The following is a 19,599-nucleotide window of genomic DNA, read 5'->3' as shown; positions in this document are numbered from 1 at the left end:
CATAGAGGCACGCCCGTGTCTCTCCTGCTGCCTTCGAATATGCATATGAGGCACGTCCGTGCCCAATATAGGCACGTCCGTGCCCAATATAGGCACGTCCGTTCCTGGAGTCCAGAAGATGAGAAGAACCTTACTCGAAGTGAGGCACGTCCGTGCCTCTTAGGAGGGTTATGCGCTGAATTGATCTAGCATTCCTTATTAGACCTACTTTTTCTCTAAAACTTTTACGTTGCTTTTGTAATTCAAGATTCAAGTTCTACTTTTGCAATCTCCATTTATTTCAAGATTTGGTATTTTCCTTTCATCCCTTATTTCTTAATTATGTTTTCTTTGATTATTTTTTCTATTGCTTATTTCAATATGTGTGAGTAATTTTTATATTCCAAGATCTAGGGTTGCCCAATTGTGATGGATGCATGAATTGATTCGTTAAATTCTTTAATGACAATTGCGATTGTTTATGATAAATTGGTTGTGATTATGCCAATCCTAGATTAGAGATAATTAGTATTGTTATTATTCCATAGTTTTAATCACAACGAGAGTTGGGTTTTAACAGATTTGAGTAGACCAATTTAGGGTTTGAGATTCATCACAAGAGTCGTTGAATTGATAATTGGGAAGCGAAGTAAAGTGTTTAATGTCTATAATTTGCATGATTCCATGAGAATAGGCTTGATTGTGGATAGAGAAGCCATTGATACTCGAGAGAGGTCCTTGATATTGATTAGGGTTTGCTTTTCCCCATGTTAATTGGATTTGTATGCTAGGGGTAGATAGATAATTGCATCGATCGTAATTGTGGTGATACTTGATCTTGGATGTTTTGGTTCATTGATTTATCACATTCTTTAGATTTATTGAGTTCTTTATATATTAGTTCTTAGAATATTTCACCATTGATTGTTACTTGCGTAGTGATAATTTGAGTCTATTTAATTACTTGAATCTTAGTCTCTTGGGTTTCGATCCTTACTTGCCCGTCTACATAGTAGTGGTCTCGTTAGGTTAATTTTTTTAGGTACGCGACAGGCCTATCAAATTTTGGCGCCGTTGCCGGGGACTAATGGTTTCTTTCTGATTAATTGTGATTCGTTTTTCCTAAGCTTTATTCGCTGCTTCGGCTATTGTTTCTTGTGTTTTTGGTACTTTTCTTTTAGTTCTTTGTTGCATGCAAACTCGACATTCAGGGTCAGACGATTTAGCACTTTTTGACTCTAAAATTGAAGTGACTATAAGGAGATGAAAAGGTAGAAGAAGAAGGGGAAATCAAAACAATAGAAACATGGAAGACGGCACGAAATCTCTTTTGGAGTACGGTATCCCCAATACGACAACCGAACTCCTCTCAAGCATTGTCAGACCGCCTGTCACTGCTCAGCACTTTGAATTGAAACCACACTTCATTCAATTCATCTCCAATGATTCATTTGCAGGCACACCGCATGATTTCCCTGTAAGTCATATTGATAGCTTTCTGGAGAAATGTGATACGATGAAAATGAATGGTGTTACAGATGATGCTATCAGACTTTGTTTGTTCCCTTTTTCACTACGGGATAAAGCGAAGGAATGGTTACGAGACGAAGGTATAGGTTCCTTTAATACATGGGATAAGCTTGCCAAAGCTTTCTTAGTAAGATTTTTAGGGCAAGAAAAGAGTGCAAGGTTAAGGAATGAGCTAGCTATCTTTCGTCAATCTGATGATGAGTCTTTATATGAGGCATGGAGAAGATTCAAGTGCTTACCGAGACAATGCCCTCATCACGGTATCCCAGAGTGGATGTTGATCCAAACATTCTACAATGGTCTGACCCATGAGTTCCGCATATACATTGATGTTGCATCCGGGGGTTCTCTCATGACTAAGAACCCAACTGAAGCCAAGGAGCTAATTAAGAAGATGACAACCAATGATAATTATCATCCAGGAGGTCGACATAGTGTGAATAAGGGAGGTAAATTAGATGTTGATGCTCTAACTCTTTTGACTAGCTCTGTGCAGGCATTGACAAATAAGTTTGACAGACTCCAAGCCGGAACATCTACTAGCTCACCGGAGACTTGTCAGATGTGTAATGTGCAGGGTCACATTGCACCTAATTGCCCCAAAAATTCAAGTGAGATGTCAATTGAGGAGGCCAATGCATTCTACACCTCTAATCCTAAAAGGCCGTATGATCCTCATTCAAACACATACAATGAAGGGTGGAGAAATCATCCGGACTTCTCTTATATGAACACTCAAGCTCAATTGAATTCTCCGTCACCACCACCTATTTTTCAAGCAAGGGCATCTTTTAATCACCAACCCATGAATCAACAACTACCACCGCAAACTTCAAAATACAATCTTGATTCCATTATGGAGACTTTCACTACTTCCCAACTTCGACAACAAGAGCTTATGACAAAGCAATTTGAGCTACAAGAAAAGCAAAATGAACACTTTGAAAGCTCGATTCAAATGTTTATTGATCAAAATAAGAGGATAGAAACTCACCTTTCTCAACTTTCACAACAAGTGAGTCATTTATCAACTCTTCATGATCAAGCAAAAGTCCAAAAGGAACAATGCAATGCAATTTTCTTGAGAAGAGATGAATTATTTTCGAGGAAAATAGATGAGAAACTGTGCAGTGTGGAGTTAAAAAAAGATGAAAAGTGTGAGGATGTAAAAAGTCCCAAATATGTTGCTCCACCGGCCTATGAGGAACCGATGCCCTTCCCGCAAAGGTTGTCAAAAGCCGTGCTCGATAAACATTTTGGAAAATATTGCGAGACTCTTAAAAAGGTACATGTTAGTAGAATTTTTGAAATAGGCACCCCCCCCCCTATGGCACCGGTTCTTGAAAACCGGTGCCAACATATATGGGCGGGAATTGAAATTTCCTAGTTTGCACCGGTTCACAGCTAAACTGGTGCCAACTTCTTTAATTGGCACCGGTTCAAACCGGTGCCAACTCTAAAAAAATAATAATAATTATAAATCATAGGATTTGGCACCGGTTCAACTTAAACCGGTGGCAACCTTAGAATTTAGCACCGGTTTGAACCAGTGCCAAATTAAAAAAAAAAAAATCCGGTTTGCAACGTTATTATTTTCTTCTTCATTTTCATTCAATTCAATTCTTTCAATTGTTTCTTCTTTCATCTCCAAACGCGCGCATTCCATCTTCCCAAACTCTCCCTCCATTGAAGCTTCCATTGAAGGTTCCATTGAAGGGCTGTGAGCTTTCTCATCCTCCATTGAAGTAGTACTCCATATGCATCCCTCCGTTGAAACAACTTCAAGCTAATTAAGGTAAGTTTTTGTTTTAGGTTTTACTTACTCCATTGTTCAATTCCTTCGTACTCTTGAGTTTTTGGTGGATTTGCTTTACAATTTAGTAATTACAAGTTTCTTGTAATCTAGGGTTTGTCAATATAAGCGCAATGCCCCCCCTCCACAACTACGTTCTTGCTCTCACAGTTGGTTAAGGCGCGAGTTTCCGGTACTGTGCATGCATCTTTCTGGATTTGCCCTTGGCTGTTTGTGTATTCGTTTGCTGTGCCTAGGTTGTATAGGTGTTGGGCTACTGTTTATTTTTGGCTGTTTGTGTTTTGGTTTGCATTGTTCTGGTAAGATGTTGGGCGTTAGTGTAAGTTCTTATTTCAATTCTATTTTTGAGCCATGTTACTTGGCTTGTATATATACTTAGCTTGTATATACTTGGCTTGGCTTGTAAATGTAAGTTCTTATTTCAATTCGATTTTTGAGCCATGTTACTTATTGTTGTGTATGTGGTATGTAAGGGAGAGGAGAGTTGAGAGAAGAGAGAGGTTCAATGTAGAGAAGGGTGTCTAATGTGAAGAATAATAGTAGATTTAACAATGTAGATGGGGAAGAGGATGAAGGGAGTGAGTATAGGAAGAGCAATGAGAGTTCTGAACAGAATACAGTCGGGGTTTTACCATTATACGTGTGACATTTATTTTATATATATGCATGCTGGTTGGGGGGTTTTGGGGCTGCTGCTTGCTGGTTGTTGGGGGCTTCTAGGGCTGCTGCTGGTGTTGTTGTATGTGTGGCTGCTGCTGTAAGTTGATGTGAGTTGCTGTTTTGGCTGTAGTGGCTGTTGTGAGTTGCTGCAAAGGGTGGAGATGGTCTGGTTTTGAGGGGATGTTGTTGTGAGTTGCTGTGAGTTGCTGTAGTGGCTGTTGTTAGTTGCTGCAAAGGGTGGAGATGGTATGGTTTTGAGGGGATGTTTCTGTGAGTTGCTGTAGTTGTTGCTGTGAGTTGCTGCTTTAGCAGACCTGTCACAGAGTAGAACATATGATTCCAAGTTTGATTCATAAATTATATTGTATTTGCATTGGAATATTGATAAGATTATAAAACCAAACATTAATATGGAGTATGTTTGGTTTAATGCCCCATTTTCTCCTGTAAAAATTTGACATTTCAATATATATGTGAAGAAGATATGGTTAGTTTAATGCCCCATTTTCTTTCTCATTCCTTAATCATATGCCCCAATCTCTTCTTATTACCCATTTCTCATACTTACTAACTTTTGTTTATTCTTTTGTTTTTTCTTTTTGCGTTTTTATAGATTCATATGTGATTTGAAGTTCAAGTTTAGCTTGAAGACTACATATTTAGCTCAAGTGCGTGGGAAGTTAGAAAGATTACATCCATTGTATTGGTATGAATTATAAACTTCTTTAATAAGCTATGTATATATCCTTCTCTTTATTGTTTGAATAAAAGTTTTTTCATGACAAAATAAATACAACAATAAATATATGAAATGGTTGCATCATCATATGCCTAGATACCCGTTCAAGACTTTCTCAATAGTCCCCGGTTGGGACTATTCTTGCACGTTTACTCTCACTTAGACGGTGAATGTATGTCCTTTTTTTCGATTTTAAGGAACATCTTGGCTTACCATTTCCTCGATCACCATGTTCTCTGGGTACATATGTGGGTAAGTAATTACCTACGTCATGTACTTGGAGAACTGGGGGGAAATGCTGCTGGATTTTCCTTAAAATTGGAAAGTCAACATACATTCACTAGTGAGAGTAAACGTTCAAGGATGGGTTAGGTTGGAGTGATAAGGGCCCTTTGGAAGCATATATGCATTTTTGTATCTATATGAATGTTATATGCATGTTGTGTGTATGAATTTGATTTACATATATAATAGATGGTAGCAATTATACATGATTCGTAATATGTTTCCATGTTTAGAGACAATTTATTTAATGGAGAAGGATCGTGGCTGGATGTATGGTAGACGTGATACATTGGAATTCTTTAATGGGGTTCAAGAGTTTTGCGCGAGGGCTTCATCTTATCAGCGCAGAATGGGTTTCGATTGCCTCTATTGTCCTTGTGTTGATTGTAATAATGTGAAGGTGGTCAATAGTTTTGATATCATTAGAGATCATGTAGTTTGTCGTGGGTTTAGGCTTAAATACCATGTGTGGATTTGGCACGGTGAAGAAGGAGAGTACAGTGGGGATGTTATTCTAAGAATATGTGAAGGAATTTCTAAGTGGTGCTATGCTTAACATTTCCCTCATTCAAATATGCATCAAGTAAATCAACTAGTACTCAATTTATGTTATTCATTTTAGTGGTGATTGTCGGTTGGTTTTCGATTAACATTATATTATCATGCATGTAGAGCACTCTAGGAGCACTTATGGGAGATTGGTTCTCCATGTCAAATGGGGTGGTTATGCCTTGAGCAGATCTCTATTGCTAGAATCTTAGGCAATCACGCTGACGTGCTGTACTATGTTGAACGGGGTATCAAGGAATCAGTGCGTGCTGGAGACATGTTTATATTTGCCCCATATTATGAGGAGTACGTCAGATTATGCTTGTCGAATACATTTGTTTTCCCAGTTTATATGTTGTACTTGCCTAATTATTGATTTGTTTGTCTCGTGTGAATGTATGTACGTAGTTATCATTGGACCCTACTGGTGATTTGTGTTTTCAGTAACACAATCTTCTTCTTTGATTCTGCTCGGTTACCTCACATGAAAGCGCCTCGTGAAGTCCATACTGCAAAAGTAAATATACGTAGCTTCAATTCTTGTTATTGATTATCATAACCTAACACATATATATTAATTATACTAATCTAATTTGAACTTACTTTACTATGCAGTGTTATGAAGAAGATAAATTCTCGAGCTCCTCGAGGTCCTACATGGAAATCACCGATGGTAATGCCACATGATATAGCTTAACATTTTTGTAATATACAATGCGTAAGATGTTGCTAATTTGCTATGGATGTTTGATTCATGTACTTTGTTCCTCATGCTAGTGCACACAACAAGATAACGGAGTCGATTGTGGCCTATACGTGATGAGATTCATGTTTGACATAGTGAGTCATTGTAAAGACACACAACATCTTGAAGAGGTATGCCAGTTTGGTTGAAATTGCGTTCCAAAACGCCTTAATTGCTCTTTTCTTGTAATTTCAAGCCTTGGCCACCTATAACTAAGTGATATTGACATGTTACGATAATTTATGAGTTCACTCCTACTAACTTACGTTTTATGTATGTATTCCAAGTTTTGCAAGGGACAAACGGGAAATCTGTTCACGAGCGAGGAACTCAATGTAATTCGAGACATGTTGGCGGCCTACATCACATTTAATTTGTAAATATCATTTATTTTTGTTTTAACAAGCTTAGTGTACTACATTATTACTAATTAATTTTGTTTGTTTGTAGTTATGACACAATTTTCTAATTAATATCATATTTTGGGATTGTTATCAATATTTATGTCCTTGTTATTATTTTCAATTATTCTTATTATTAATATATTAATAATACTAATTATTATTAGTATTATATTAATAATAATTATTAATATTAATTTTAATATTATAATAATAATACTTATTATTATTATTAAAATTAATAATAATAATAACTATTATTATTAAGAAAATTAATAATAATAATAATAATAATAATAATAATAATAATAATAATTATTATTAATTATCGGTATTATGTGCAGGATCTCATGCGTATTATGTGCAGGTATTAGTATTAATATTAATATATATTATTTCCGGAAAAAAAAAAACAAGTCAAAGGCACCGGTTCATGCTTAAAACCGGTGCCAACTACATTGAAATTATTAAAAAAAAACTAGCGCCATTATAGTTAGCACCGGTTAACCGGTGCCAACCTAATGGCCCCAGTTTTTTTAATCAAAATCAAGGTAGTTGGCACCGGTTTTGAACCGGTGCCAAAAGTTTGAGGATTTGGCATCCCTCAAATCCCCAACGGTTCAAAACCGGTGATTTAGGGGGGTTTGAACCGGTGCCAAATTAGGATTTTCGTCTAGTGACATGCTTCCATTCCTTTTTCTGATCTTTTAATTCAAATGCCTCAATTTGCAAAATTTGTGAAGGAAATTAAAGATCAACATGATGTTAAGGAAGTAGTAAATGAGAAATGCTCTACTCTTTTACGTGATAGTCTACCACCTAAGCTGCATGATCCTGGTAGTTTTACTATTCCCTGTATGACAAACGAAATATTTTTTGATAGGGTCTTGTGTGATTTAGGTGCTAGTGTAAATTTAATGCCTTATTCATTATATGAAAAATTAGGTTTGCAAAAACTTAAACCTTCCCCTATTTCTCTTTAAATGGTTGAGGATGTATTAGTTAAGGTTGGTGAACTTGTTTTTTCCTGTTGATTTTGTTGTTATGGATATGAAAGAAGACCATAAGATCCCGATTATATTTGGTCGCCCATTCCTTGCAACAAGTAAAGCTCTAATAGATGTTCCTAAAAGACAAGTGACCATTAGGGCCCAGGATAAACAAGTAGTTTTTAAGCTCTTTAATGAACATAATTTTATATTTGATAATTGTACTTGTTTAAGAATTGATAAGTGTGTATGTGATAGAAATCTTGTGAGAAACGAGGACAATATTCCACTGAATGATGTGTTTAGCTACATGAAAGTAAGTTCGGATACAAAGCATGTCAAATATAAAATGAAGGAGTCATTTGGAGGCGGATATTTTTATGGGCAACATCGCGAAGTTTCTTCTTTGTGTGGTGACCCAGGTTGAGCTAATAAATAAGGTCAAGCTTAAGACCTTAAACAAGCGCTAAATGGGAGGCAACCCATTCCTTTTTATTTTATTTTATTTTTTATTTTTTTGCCTTTTACGTTTTTATTTTCCTGTTTTGTTAGTGTCTAGAAAACAAGCAAACAAAAAGGTCATCACCGCCCCAAGGTATGATTTTTCCCCTCCCAATCAGTAGACCTGTTTCCATCTCCCCTTGTCCATTTTACACTGATTTATGCAAACATTGAGGACAATGTATGGTTTAGCTTGGGGGAGGTTTCATTTTTCAGCATGTATATATTAGTTTTTTTTTTTTTTTTTTTTTTTTTTTTTTTTTTTTTTTTTAGTGTTTGGTTAGTTTTTCTTTCTTATTAGTGTCTTTGATATGCCATTACATGGTTATGCTTCTATGATAATGATCATACATGTGTGCTGTGTGAAAAGTTTTTTTTCGAAAACCCATTTACCAATTTGCTTAGAATTGAGTAGGTTTGTGGATAGGATAGTTTCCTCGCTCTACTTATGTGAATAGTTTATGTACCTGGTCAGATTTTTTAGCCATATTTGACTGATTTCATTCTAACTCAGTCGTACTTTTTCATGTGTGATTAGTTGTCCTTCATGTAATTGAATTCTTGGCTTTGCTCTTTGACTATTTGAGACTTGAATGATGCATGTTGCGGAAAAGTGATTGAAATTTCCCTTGTAGAGAATAGAGCCTCAACATTCTAGGTCCGCATAAATTTATTTTTATTTTTGCATTCACCCGTAGGTTGAGCCACTTTGAGCCATGTTTTCCCTTTTCTTGATACCCTACATTTAAAGCCATAAAGCCGTTTTTCTAGGTTTCTTTTGAAGGAGCATTACACTTGTTTAAGCCTTATAAGTGACTTGTGAAAAAAAAAAGAGAAAAGGAAGAAAAAAAGAAAAAAAAAAAGTTTTAAAATTCCATATATCCATACCTCAAAACAAAGAGGAGTTCTAAAAGTCTTCTTAAATCATAAAATGCTATAAATTCCTTCTTTTTGCAAGTTTATAAAAGAGAGAGAGACAAAAAATGTGTGATTGAATAAAAAAAAAGGGCTATGCTTATATTGTATGAAGTTGGAGGAAATAAGGTTGGTCTGAACCTGATATTTGAATGTGTTGTGGGATTAGGATTTTTTATACTTTTGAGCACCACATTCCCAAATAACGTCGTCCAACCCTATATTAACCAAGCTTACCCTTTTTGGATTTCATGATTTTCGCAACTGCATCAATCTTTGAAAGTGGAGAAAGTCACATTGCAAGTCTAAAGAGGACAATTCATGTGAAGTTGACATGCATTTTATGCCTAGGTTGAGTGATCTCATATTTCACCCCGTAAATACATGAGCGTTTAATGCTTTTATTTTTCACAACTAAAGTGAGAGCTATTCATGTTTGTGTGAGTTGGTTTGGGGAGATGTGTGGTAAGATGTTTGTCGATTCCATGTATGAGAGGTTTATGGTGGTTTTATGCACATTGATTCTAATTTTTGCTTTCCTATTGATTTCAAATGATGGCACATTATGATGATATGAGAAGTTGTCTTGCTCTTCCTTTGTGATTCATGGTCGAATGCTTGAGGACAAGCATTAGTTTAGCTTGAGGGAGTTTGATAAGTCGTGTTTTGTGCATAATTGTTAGCCTCTTTTTAGTTGTTCTTATTAGTCTAGCTTAGTATTTTTGTTTATTTTGGTTTGAATTAGTTTAGTTTCGATGATTCGATGATTTTATGGGTAGTTTCGTTGTTTTTGATGTATTTCAGGATTAACGAAGCTAATTTAGAGATTTTATGAAGTCATGAGACTAAACCGAGGCCCACAGACCTTCACGAAGCTCGTTGGTCGAAGAGCGAGTCACTTAGACCTTTTTGGAGTCAAGCACGACCATGTTTAAGAGACGCACACCCATGCCCAGCTTAGGTACGTCCGTGCCTGAGCCTTAGAAACTGAGGCAAATTCTCTGGAAGTGAGACACGTCCGTGTCTCTCCTGCTGCCTTCGAATCTGCATATGAGGCACGTCCGTGCCCAATATAGGCACGTCTGTGCCTGGAGTCAAGAAGATGAGAAGAACCTTACTCGAAGTGAGGCACGTCCGTGCCTCTTGTAGGCACGTCCGTGCCTCTTGTAGGCACGTCCGTGCCTCTTGTAGGCACGTCCGTGCCTCTTAGGAGGGTTATGCGCTGAATTTTCTTACGTTTTCTTATCTTTTTGTTGGGAGTATAAATACCCCAGACTTTATAATATTTCACGATCTAGCATTCCTTATTAGACCTAGTTTTCTCTAAAAATTTTACGTTGCTTTTGTAATTCAAGATTCAAGTTCTACTTTTGCAATCTCCATTTATTTCAAGATTTGGTATTTTCCTTTCATCCCTTATTTCTTAATTTTGTTTTCTTTGATTATTTTTGCTATTTCTTATTTTAATATGTGTGAGTAGTTTTTAAATTCCAAGATCTAGGGTAGCCTAATTGTGATTGATGCATGAATTAATTCTTTAAATTCTCTAATGACAATTGCGATTGTTTATGCTAAATTGATTGTGATTATGCCAATACAAGATTAGAGATAATTAGTATTCTTATTATTCCATAGTTTTAATCACAACGAGAGTTGGGTTTTAACTGATTTGAGTAGATCAATTTAGGGTTTGAGATTCATCACGAAAGTAGTTGAATTGATAATTGGGAAGCGAAGTAAAGTGTTTAATGTCTCTAATTTGCATGATTCCATGAGCATAGGCTTGATTGTGTTTAGAGAATCCATTGATACTCGAGAGAGGTCCTTGGTATTGATTAGGGTTTGCTTTTCCCCATGTTAATTGGATTTGTATGCTAGGGGTAGATAGATAATTGCATCGATCGTAATTGTGGTGATACTTGTTCTTGGATGTTTTAGTTCATTGATTTACCACATTCTTTAGATTTATCGATTTCATTATATATTAGTTCTTAGAATATTTCACCATTGATTGTTACTTTCTTAGTGATAATTTGAGTCTATTTAATTAGGTGAACCTTAGTCTCTTGGGATTCGATCCTTACTTTCCCGTCTACATAGTAGTGGTCTCGTTAGGTTATTTTTGTTAGGTACGCGACACACCTATCAAGAAACCCGCCCACTAATCAAAGCAACTAAACAAGTAATCACATAATTAACAACATAAGAGAGAGAAGGAGAAAAGACATTCTTACCCTCGACGCGTGCTTTGCTCCTAAAGAGCTCGGACTTCAAAGCCTTAGCTCCGCAAGCGTGTGAGCTTCCGACGGAGTCCACCCCTCTAGACCCGACCCGAACAGCCTCTACCCCGAAGGTTAGTAGGGGCTAGACCAAGAAAAGACTAGAGTATTACGAACTTAAAGGTTTTCTCACCTATAGGGAGATGCCTTATTGAGTTCAACTCAAGTGATTTTTCCCAAACCCAAAACTTGGGTATTTATAGGGAATGGAGACTTGATCTCCCTTCTCCTATCAATGCGGAAGATTTGCATTTTTCCACCAATTTATTTTAATAAAAAACAAATTAAAATGCAAAGCAATCAACAAGCTCCAAGTGTCACATGGAGAGCAAGAGTGGGTGAGGACCATTCGGGGGGGGGGGGACCAAACCCCTTGCCCATCAAGTAACCCCCTTAAAATCGGTCCCCACAAAATCGGCACACACCTCGCCACTTGGATGGCTGGCAGCCTGCCTTGGTTGCCAAGGCTGCCAGCTGGCGCCTAACACCAAGGCTGGGCAGCCTAGCCAGCCAGCATGCAGCACATGCGTAGCCAGCCAACACATAGCCAGCCAGCGCATGCGATGCTGCTGCTTGGTGCTACTACGCTAGCACGCACAGCTAAGCCAACTTGCACGCAAACACAGCCCAGCCAGCTTGCACGCTGCTGCGATGCCCAACATGCACAACCCATAGCACAAGCACGCATAGCGTGCTGTTGTGCGAGTGCTATGCGTTGCATGCTTGTGGTAGTAAGGCCAAGCAACCACTTGCGTGTTGTTGGCCTTGCGATGCTTGCGGCAGGGCTGCTATGTGCGCGGCACTAGCATGCTAGCGCGCTAGCGATGCTGGCCATGCCACACCAGCTGGCTAGCAAGCTTGGCATGGTGCTTGGCCTAGGCTAGCCTAGCACTCGCATGGCTAGGCCAATGCGTGGCTACGACTTAGCTCGTACTTGTCGCTTGTTGATTTCTCGTCTCGCCGAATTCCAATTCAACTTGACTTGCGACGGTCGGTTTAGACGCTCTAAGCTCGATATCCGACGTCTTTGTTCGTAATACTCTAATGACTCATTTAATCCTTCAGATTAATTCGTCGCCTCGGATCGGTTACTCGATTGGGGTGTGACCCGAAGGGTTCAGTCTAGATTAAGCTGTAATATTAATTATACATTAATATTACTGATCGGAAGTGGCCTCCACTAGGCATTCCGATCACTTGACCTTACTGAAGAATTAGCTTTCTAATAAATCTGAACCCTATATTGGAATAATACACTTGTTGGAAGGACACCATTTCTTTTAAATCTCACACACATCACAAATATGTAGTTAAATGATCTGTCCCTTTGGAATCCTTTCTCATGAAATCTTGATACAAATTTGAAGCATGCCTTGTCATCTTCGAATCACTCATTATCATAGTCATTATCGCATCACAAAGTATGAGGTATTTAGCCTCCAAGACTAAGTTACCCAAACACTTTCACTATTGGATCATTAATTGAGATAGTCAATGATGCTACAATCCCTACACCTTGAGATACAACGATTAATGCATACACTTGATTAAGCTCATTTAATATGCATCATTAACTAATTCACTCTTTTCATCTTTTTCCTTTTGGGGAAGTTCAAAGACTTCATTTTTCACTAAAGATTTACCCATTTTCATTTTCGCATATCTTCATTCATTTTCACGTCTTTCTTTTCGAGAGAAAGTCGGTACCCTCCACAAAATGACGGATTTTTTTTGCTTTTTTTGCATTTTTGAGTCGCATGAGCACAATCACAACACAATGCATACACAAGCGATGAACATTAAGTCATGTCGTGTCACCATATCGAGTTAAGTCTACACTCTACACACATGAGTCTGCACACACGAGTCATGTCGTGTCAAAACACATCGAGTCGATTTAAGTACATTGAGCCATACAATGAGTCAAGTACACCAAGTCTTGGTCAACCCTAAGAAAACCACCTACAATGTCTTTTTGCAATATTTGATTTTACAAGATACACCTATTCATCGAAGCTTCTATTCGGAGTCAATTGAGTAGTCTCGCCATTCATCAAAGCTTCTGTTCAGAGTTAATCGAGCAGTCTCGCCATTCATCAAAGTTTCTGTTCGGAGTCAATCGAGCAATCTCACCATTCATTACACCAATCTTCGAGGCTTCTGTTCGAAGCCAATCGAACACTCTGAACATTTCATTCAAAGCTCCTTTGTTCTGAAACACGTGGACATCCCTTTCGAAGATCTTTTTTTTAGAGATAAGTGAACAATCCTTTTTAAAATCTATATATATACTCGTTCTGAATAATTGACTTGGTCAAATTTAGTATACATGTCAATGCACTAGTTTGAAATTAATTATATGTAAATAAATATTAGTAAAATATATATATATAAAAGTTGATATTATGAAACTGAATATTAATACCAATCTAACAACATATTTCATGATAAAATTTGTTTTCAATACGTTCCTAAAAAATTACGATCAAAGTTAGTATATTAATAGTAAAAAAAAGTCAAACATGTTAATGATTCTAGGACGGAGGTAAAAATAATTTAAATGTTAGTTTCTTCAAATGTATGGTCACTACATCCAACTCTTAAAGCGTTAAGAACGCCATCTAAAGTTAGAGTGAGGATGACTTTAATTTCGAAAGGTCTTTGGGTCTTTATCTTCTCCACAGAATTCGATTACGCCCGCTTGTGTTGCTTTGTACTCACAAGCCAAAAGGCAAGAGCGTGTCACACAACCAAGTGTTAAAACACTAATAATATAATTGGTATTATAGTTGAGGTTATAACCTTATTATTAAAGACCCATGCGATCACCCTAGTAAGGGCTTAAGTGAGACAAAAGCAACTTAAGAAAGACTTCTTTAGCTTGAAGTAAAGCTATTGATAGTCAACACTAAATGACTCACACTACTAGAAAAACATTTATTTGCAGCGGTTAAAAATCATTAATTTGCTGCGTTTGTGAGGTGGTAGCGAACGCCAGGGCAACAAATCAATTAATTGATTTGCTGCGCTGTCAACCACTGCAAATCAATGTATTTATTTGCAGCGGTGATCTATTTTAACCCCCGCAAATTAATATATTCCACCAATAAAATAATGAATGATTTGCTACGCTTTATGTGTAACACCCGCTGCTAATTAATAGTGTTTTTTTTTTTTTTTTTTTTTTGTAAATACTATTATTTGGTAATAAATAATGAATGAAACAAAATTTCGGCAGCACCTCTACTGTTTTTGTGTGTAATTTACTCATGAAGGACCTGTATTCCTTAACTTTATGAACAAAATACTTTAATTAGCCCAAATTAGATTATCACAATATATATGATAAAATGTACGATTCAATTTTGTACGTACATATATCAATCCAAAACAAAACACAAAATATTATTAAATAACTATGATCCACACACAATAATTAGTGAAATATAAGGCCTATATGTTCTGCACTTCTTCAATATCACCATCGGTGTAAGGATCTTCATTTAAAGACGTGCAAACCTATGAACATGATACAATATATATAGTAAGTAATCAAAGTAATTTTAAAAACAATAATAATAATAATAATAATAATAATACTTCACTTATAAAAAATAATGGCATTTGGACAACAATTGACTCACATAGGTTCAAAAGTGGTCAAAAGACTATGTTTTGTTTCTTGCTTATATTTTACATCGTTAATTGGTGTGAATAAGATTGTATATAGATGAAAAAGTCATTTTCAAGACATTAGGACTACAAAGAACCTTATATGACAAATTGTGAACCATTTGGGTAGTGTTATGCTTAAATGGGTTCAAAAGGGGCTAAAATGGACAACAATTGACTCAAATAGGTTTAAAATGGTAAAAAGAGCAAGTTTTGGTTCCAACTTTAATTTAATACCTTTAATTGGTGTAAATAAGGATATGTATGAATGAAAGTGTCATTTTCAAGATATTAAGACTAAAAAGAACCTTATTTGACAAAATTAGAACCATTTGGACAATATTTGACTTAAACAAGTTCACAAACGACAAAATGACCATGTTTTGGGTCAAGTGTAATTTTATACCTTTAATCGGTGAGAATAAGGTTATATATGAATTAAAGATTCATTTTGAAGACATTAGTAATGATAAGAATGAAATGTCATACTCATACCTCATCAATATCATTTGCTTCATCGTATTTGGAGAGTATGTTATACATGTATCTCATTATGTAAAAGCCACACTCGGTACCACCTCTTTGTTGAGCACACTAAGTAAAATTCAAGAAAAAAAATAGATTAAAGTGTATAATTGTTGTAAGGGTACCAAAATAAATTCCATACGATATCATCTAAAAAATATTATTTACTTACCGTCATGAGTTTCCATAGAGGTTTTTTTTTCCTATTCACACGGTTTCCATTTAGCTTATACCCAGTGAAAAACTATTCATTTTCATTACAAAGGTAGAATTATAAGTATATTACTCGTTGCAAATGTCTTACATATAATGTATATATAGAAACAAGAAACAATAAAATAGACTTACAAGCTCACAATAGGCTTCATTTTAACGTTTCTCCTTGTTGTTGGGCGAGCTGAGTCAAATTGATAAATAGTGCAAGTAGGTACACAAATCACCAAAAGCATCCGATGTTCCCTACGCCAAAAGGTAAGGATGTTAAATTCATCACATGTATGTACACTTAAGTGGTACATAATACGGAACTTTGTTACTACTTTCTCTTGAAAAATTGGTGCCATAATGATTTTGATCCATTTTCAACTAATTTGCTTATTGCTTTGAAAACGTACTTATGAATTTCATGCAAGCTGTTAATTACGAATTTTGGTTTCACAAGTAACCCGGATATACAAAATCAACTTAATAATATGATAACAAGTTGGTGCATATAAACGCATAAAATGTAATCACTATGCCACAATTCTGCTTATTACCTCATGAATACTTGAATAATTGATATGTTCAGCTTCGCTCCTCTTAAGAACTGAGAGGCATCCTTCTTACTTACCCTTGCAATCCCATCTTCTTCAAAATGGATTACAGTGTCATCTAATGTTACAGCAACGGGTGCCCCATCAACATTTGGGGAACAAGTACAGTTCTCTAGGTGACCTCTCCAAAGCATAAGTCATTGCTTGCGATCTCTGGTGACAAAGGCTTGAGTTTCTTTAGTTGGAGCGATTCCTAAAATGTGTCATGTAAAATAAGTTAGTTAATTTAATAAGGGTCTGAAGATGTTGATATGTAAAACAATTTCAGCTTTCAGTTAGTTAATTTACTAAGGGTCTGAAGACATAATCAGTCCATAACATTCAGCTTTCAGCGATCACATAGCAGTATGCAAATAATGGATTTTTATTGTAAAAATTAAAAGTATGCAAGACATGAAATCTTACCTCGATCTGGAATTTTATCAATGTTAAAGGCCATTGTGCATATGTATTAATCCCATTTTCTAACACTTCGATCTCAAACGTCTGGATAGGAACGAGAAGTGGCAGGCCATAAAACACTTCATGTATAGTATTAACTTCCACCTTCACATGACCAGGTAAGATGGCCATAACATAAACCAACTCATTCTAAACAGGTGGATATGAAGTAGCACTCCCCACGTCATATATCGATAACGTTTCAGGATCCTTTAAAAGTAGATTACATAAAGTCTTATCCTACAATTTATTTAAACATAGTAAGTCAATTTCTACCTAAAATCAAGAATATTAAGTATTAAGTTCATTGCAAAAGTATTAAATGAACAGGTAATTAATAGTTACCTGTAGCTTGAGTGGCAGATGGTCGTTCTGGTTTGATGGCGAAGTAGAAGAAACACGAGTACAAGTATCTTGCCCTGGTTTACAGGTAGCATCATTAGGCAACTTGAAACCCATATCTAGCAAGAATGAAAACATTTTGTCCCTCATGGTTGCATCAAACTCCTCTTTCAACTTTTAACGAAGTTTATTTTTCAGAGCTTCTCGTTCTTCAGTTGAAGTTCCAGTTTGGCTACACTTGGTCCTTCTTGCTTCTTTGCCATATGCCTTTTTGATGCCGACATTAACACCTCCAAAACCTCTTGCACGACCTAAATGATTTGGCTTCTGCCCAAAAGCCATGAATAATGCATCCTTGTTTTGGTGTGGAGTAAATTCGCCTCTCTTTTGCTTCTCTCTATAGTCAAGCTGTTCAAATTATCAATTACTATAAGCCAAATAATTAATTGGTTTTTTTTTATAGCTTGCTAATAATTATACTTACATATGCTTCAACAACTTCCTCAGTTTTGGAATTCGGGATGTATCTTTTTCCAGTCGCCTTGTCCTTCCTATGCATTACACAATACCAATCATCACCGCGATTTATTTCAATGGTAATTTCTTTGGTTTTGAACTTGCATGATTTTGATGATGTGGTTTTGCGAGACGGGTAAAAACCCTCCTCAATCCAAATCTTTCTGCTTTCCTCATAGTTTCTTTGCCCCATACCATGGTGATGATTATTCATACTTGCACTCTTCTAAGGCTTTTCTCGCTTTTCCTAATCATATGACATTTATTTTGGTTAATTTCAAAACATTATCAATTAAATTGCGAATTAAAGAATGAAATTACCTTTGCTTCATCGGATGTTTTTGGTTTTTTTAGATAGTTTCCAATCTTCTTCTTTTATGTGTCTGTACAATTGGTATGGCTCACGACCTTCCTCTTGTTTTGACTTTTTTCTGTGAAATTTATCCATCCAAATACTAGTTTAGCTTTAAAATCTCCAAATCTCTTAGCTATTGCACTAAAAAACACCTTTTTGTTATCTCTGGATCATCAGGTATATGGAATTGGGCCTATTAGGAAAAATAATATAATTACTAAAACACATCAGGTTATCATTTACATAAATTTATACACATTAGTACTCATCATGCTAAAATTGCAATACAATAGCAGCACCATTTGCATGATTCAGAGGTAAAAATAATAAATGTCAGATAACTTGTTAATAAAAGGTGATAGCTTAGCTTTTGATTTAGAATTACCCGGGTCTCTTGCCATAAAGTTTTCTTTAAGCCTTCACTGACAGTAGTATTTCGCTGGTTTCCCTGCGATATACCCATCTATTTTATAGATAGATGGGTAGAGAAAATTAAAATAAAGACTATTTTTCTTGAAGAAGGGAAAAAATGGAAAAGTTGTTAATCCTTTTTTCTATCGTTAAAGTGGAGAACTAACCAAGAATTCTCTTTCTTCATCATCAATCGAATCACTGCTTGCGACAATCTTTCTTTCCTTTGAATGAGGGGAATGTTTTTGCTAAAATGCTTCCTGGCTTGAAGTTGGGAGATTATCCTCTACCTTCTTTCAGGCTCACTCTAACAGTTCCTTTAGTCTGCTATCTTTATGTGAATACCATCTGTTAACCAGTTTTTAGGAAATTTAGTTTCGATTATTTTTTAATAGGACTTGTTGAATACCAAAAGGGTAGGTAACATCGACGAAGCTACCGCAAAAGCTCATAGAAGTTCATTGATATCTTCTTTTTATGAAGCAAATCAACTTCGATTCACATCAACAATAACATCACCAATATGAGCTTATCGGCGGTTGCTAACTCCTATGATTCGAATACACATCGGCAAGGATATGGGCCTGGGTGAGTTGGAAACAGAAAATATCTATATTAGCTTTTTATCATCCTGGCGTCGATTTATTTTTCCGCAGGACCTCCCCTACAGTATCATCACCGCAGTTGAGTTTAACCACCAAGTTAGAGACTCACTTCCTTTTTTCTTTGTGAGTTTCGGGAATATCCCGCTGCATCTCTCTTTCAAAGATGAGCGAGTCTGTACACCATTCCCAATTGATGTTTATCTTGCGTATACACAAGCCAAGCTGCTGACCTTACTTAAACCTCCATTTTCTAATTGGACGCAATAACTGATCAAATTTAAGGTGCATGGGTTCATTCACTCTTAAACCTCTAGTCGAACATCTTCCTTTACCAGTGTCATGACCTCTTCTGGTGGCATCCCTTTCTTAGAATTTTTCATATCTTGATGAGTAGTATTTGCAACAGTACAAGGTGTTGCACTTGTCATAACAACATCATTGAGAGAAGCCGTATCAACCATCCTTTCATAATCATCAAACATTTGCTCTAATTTAGCAATGTCCTCTAGTTTTCCCTTATCAACCTCTAATT

At 36.2% G+C, this 19,599-nt stretch overlaps 2 protein-coding genes and 1 long non-coding RNA gene across 3 annotated transcripts; 1 reads left to right on the top strand and 2 right to left on the bottom strand.

The window, feature by feature from the left end:
* Positions 1-1,285: 1,285 nt before the first annotated feature.
* Positions 1,286-4,266, top strand: LOC110716885. Its single transcript, XM_021895536.1, has 2 exons — positions 1,286-2,794; positions 4,195-4,266. Exons 1-2 carry the CDS (start codon positions 1,286-1,288, stop codon positions 4,264-4,266), a joined length of 1,581 nt encoding a protein of 526 aa, XP_021751228.1.
* Positions 4,267-14,550: 10,284 nt separating this feature from the next.
* Positions 14,551-16,477, bottom strand: LOC110716952. Its single transcript, XR_002510633.1, has 5 exons — positions 16,341-16,477; positions 15,931-16,041; positions 15,755-15,826; positions 15,553-15,651; positions 14,551-14,904 (listed from the first exon to the last, which is right to left on the bottom strand). It is a non-coding gene; the product is annotated as an uncharacterized LOC110716952 (long non-coding RNA).
* A 717-nt stretch (positions 16,478-17,194) lies between these two features.
* On the bottom strand, positions 17,195-18,223 carry LOC110716993. The gene is made up of 2 exons (XM_021895637.1): positions 17,665-18,223; positions 17,195-17,588 (listed from the first exon to the last, which is right to left on the bottom strand). The coding sequence occupies exons 1-2, from the start codon at positions 17,908-17,910 to the stop codon at positions 17,358-17,360; spliced, it is 477 nt and encodes a 158-aa protein (XP_021751329.1). The 5' UTR covers positions 17,911-18,223; the 3' UTR covers positions 17,195-17,357.
* Positions 18,224-19,599: the final 1,376 nt, after the last annotated feature.

This window comes from Chenopodium quinoa, unplaced genomic scaffold (genome assembly GCF_001683475.1).
Source record: "Chenopodium quinoa cultivar QQ74 unplaced genomic scaffold, ASM168347v1, whole genome shotgun sequence".
Taxonomy (NCBI): domain Eukaryota; kingdom Viridiplantae; phylum Streptophyta; class Magnoliopsida; order Caryophyllales; family Amaranthaceae; genus Chenopodium; species Chenopodium quinoa.
The sequence above is the reverse complement of the archived record's forward strand: the minus strand, read 5'-3'. Positions and strand labels throughout refer to the sequence as shown.

Coding starts and splice junctions, on each gene's coding strand:
- LOC110716885 (XM_021895536.1), top strand. CDS start 1,286: ATGGAAGACGGCACGAAATCTCTTTTGGAGTACGGTATCCCCAATACG. Junction 2,795..4,194: donor ATTGCGAGACTCTTAAAAAG/GTACATGTTAGT, acceptor GAGTTGCTGTAG/TGGCTGTTGTTAGTTGCTGC.
- LOC110716993 (XM_021895637.1), bottom strand. CDS start 17,910: ATGAATAATCATCACCATGGTATGGGGCAAAGAAACTATGAGGAAAGC. Junction 17,589..17,664: donor AGGAAGTTGTTGAAGCATAT/GTAAGTATAATT, acceptor TAATTTGAACAG/CTTGACTATAGAGAGAAGCA.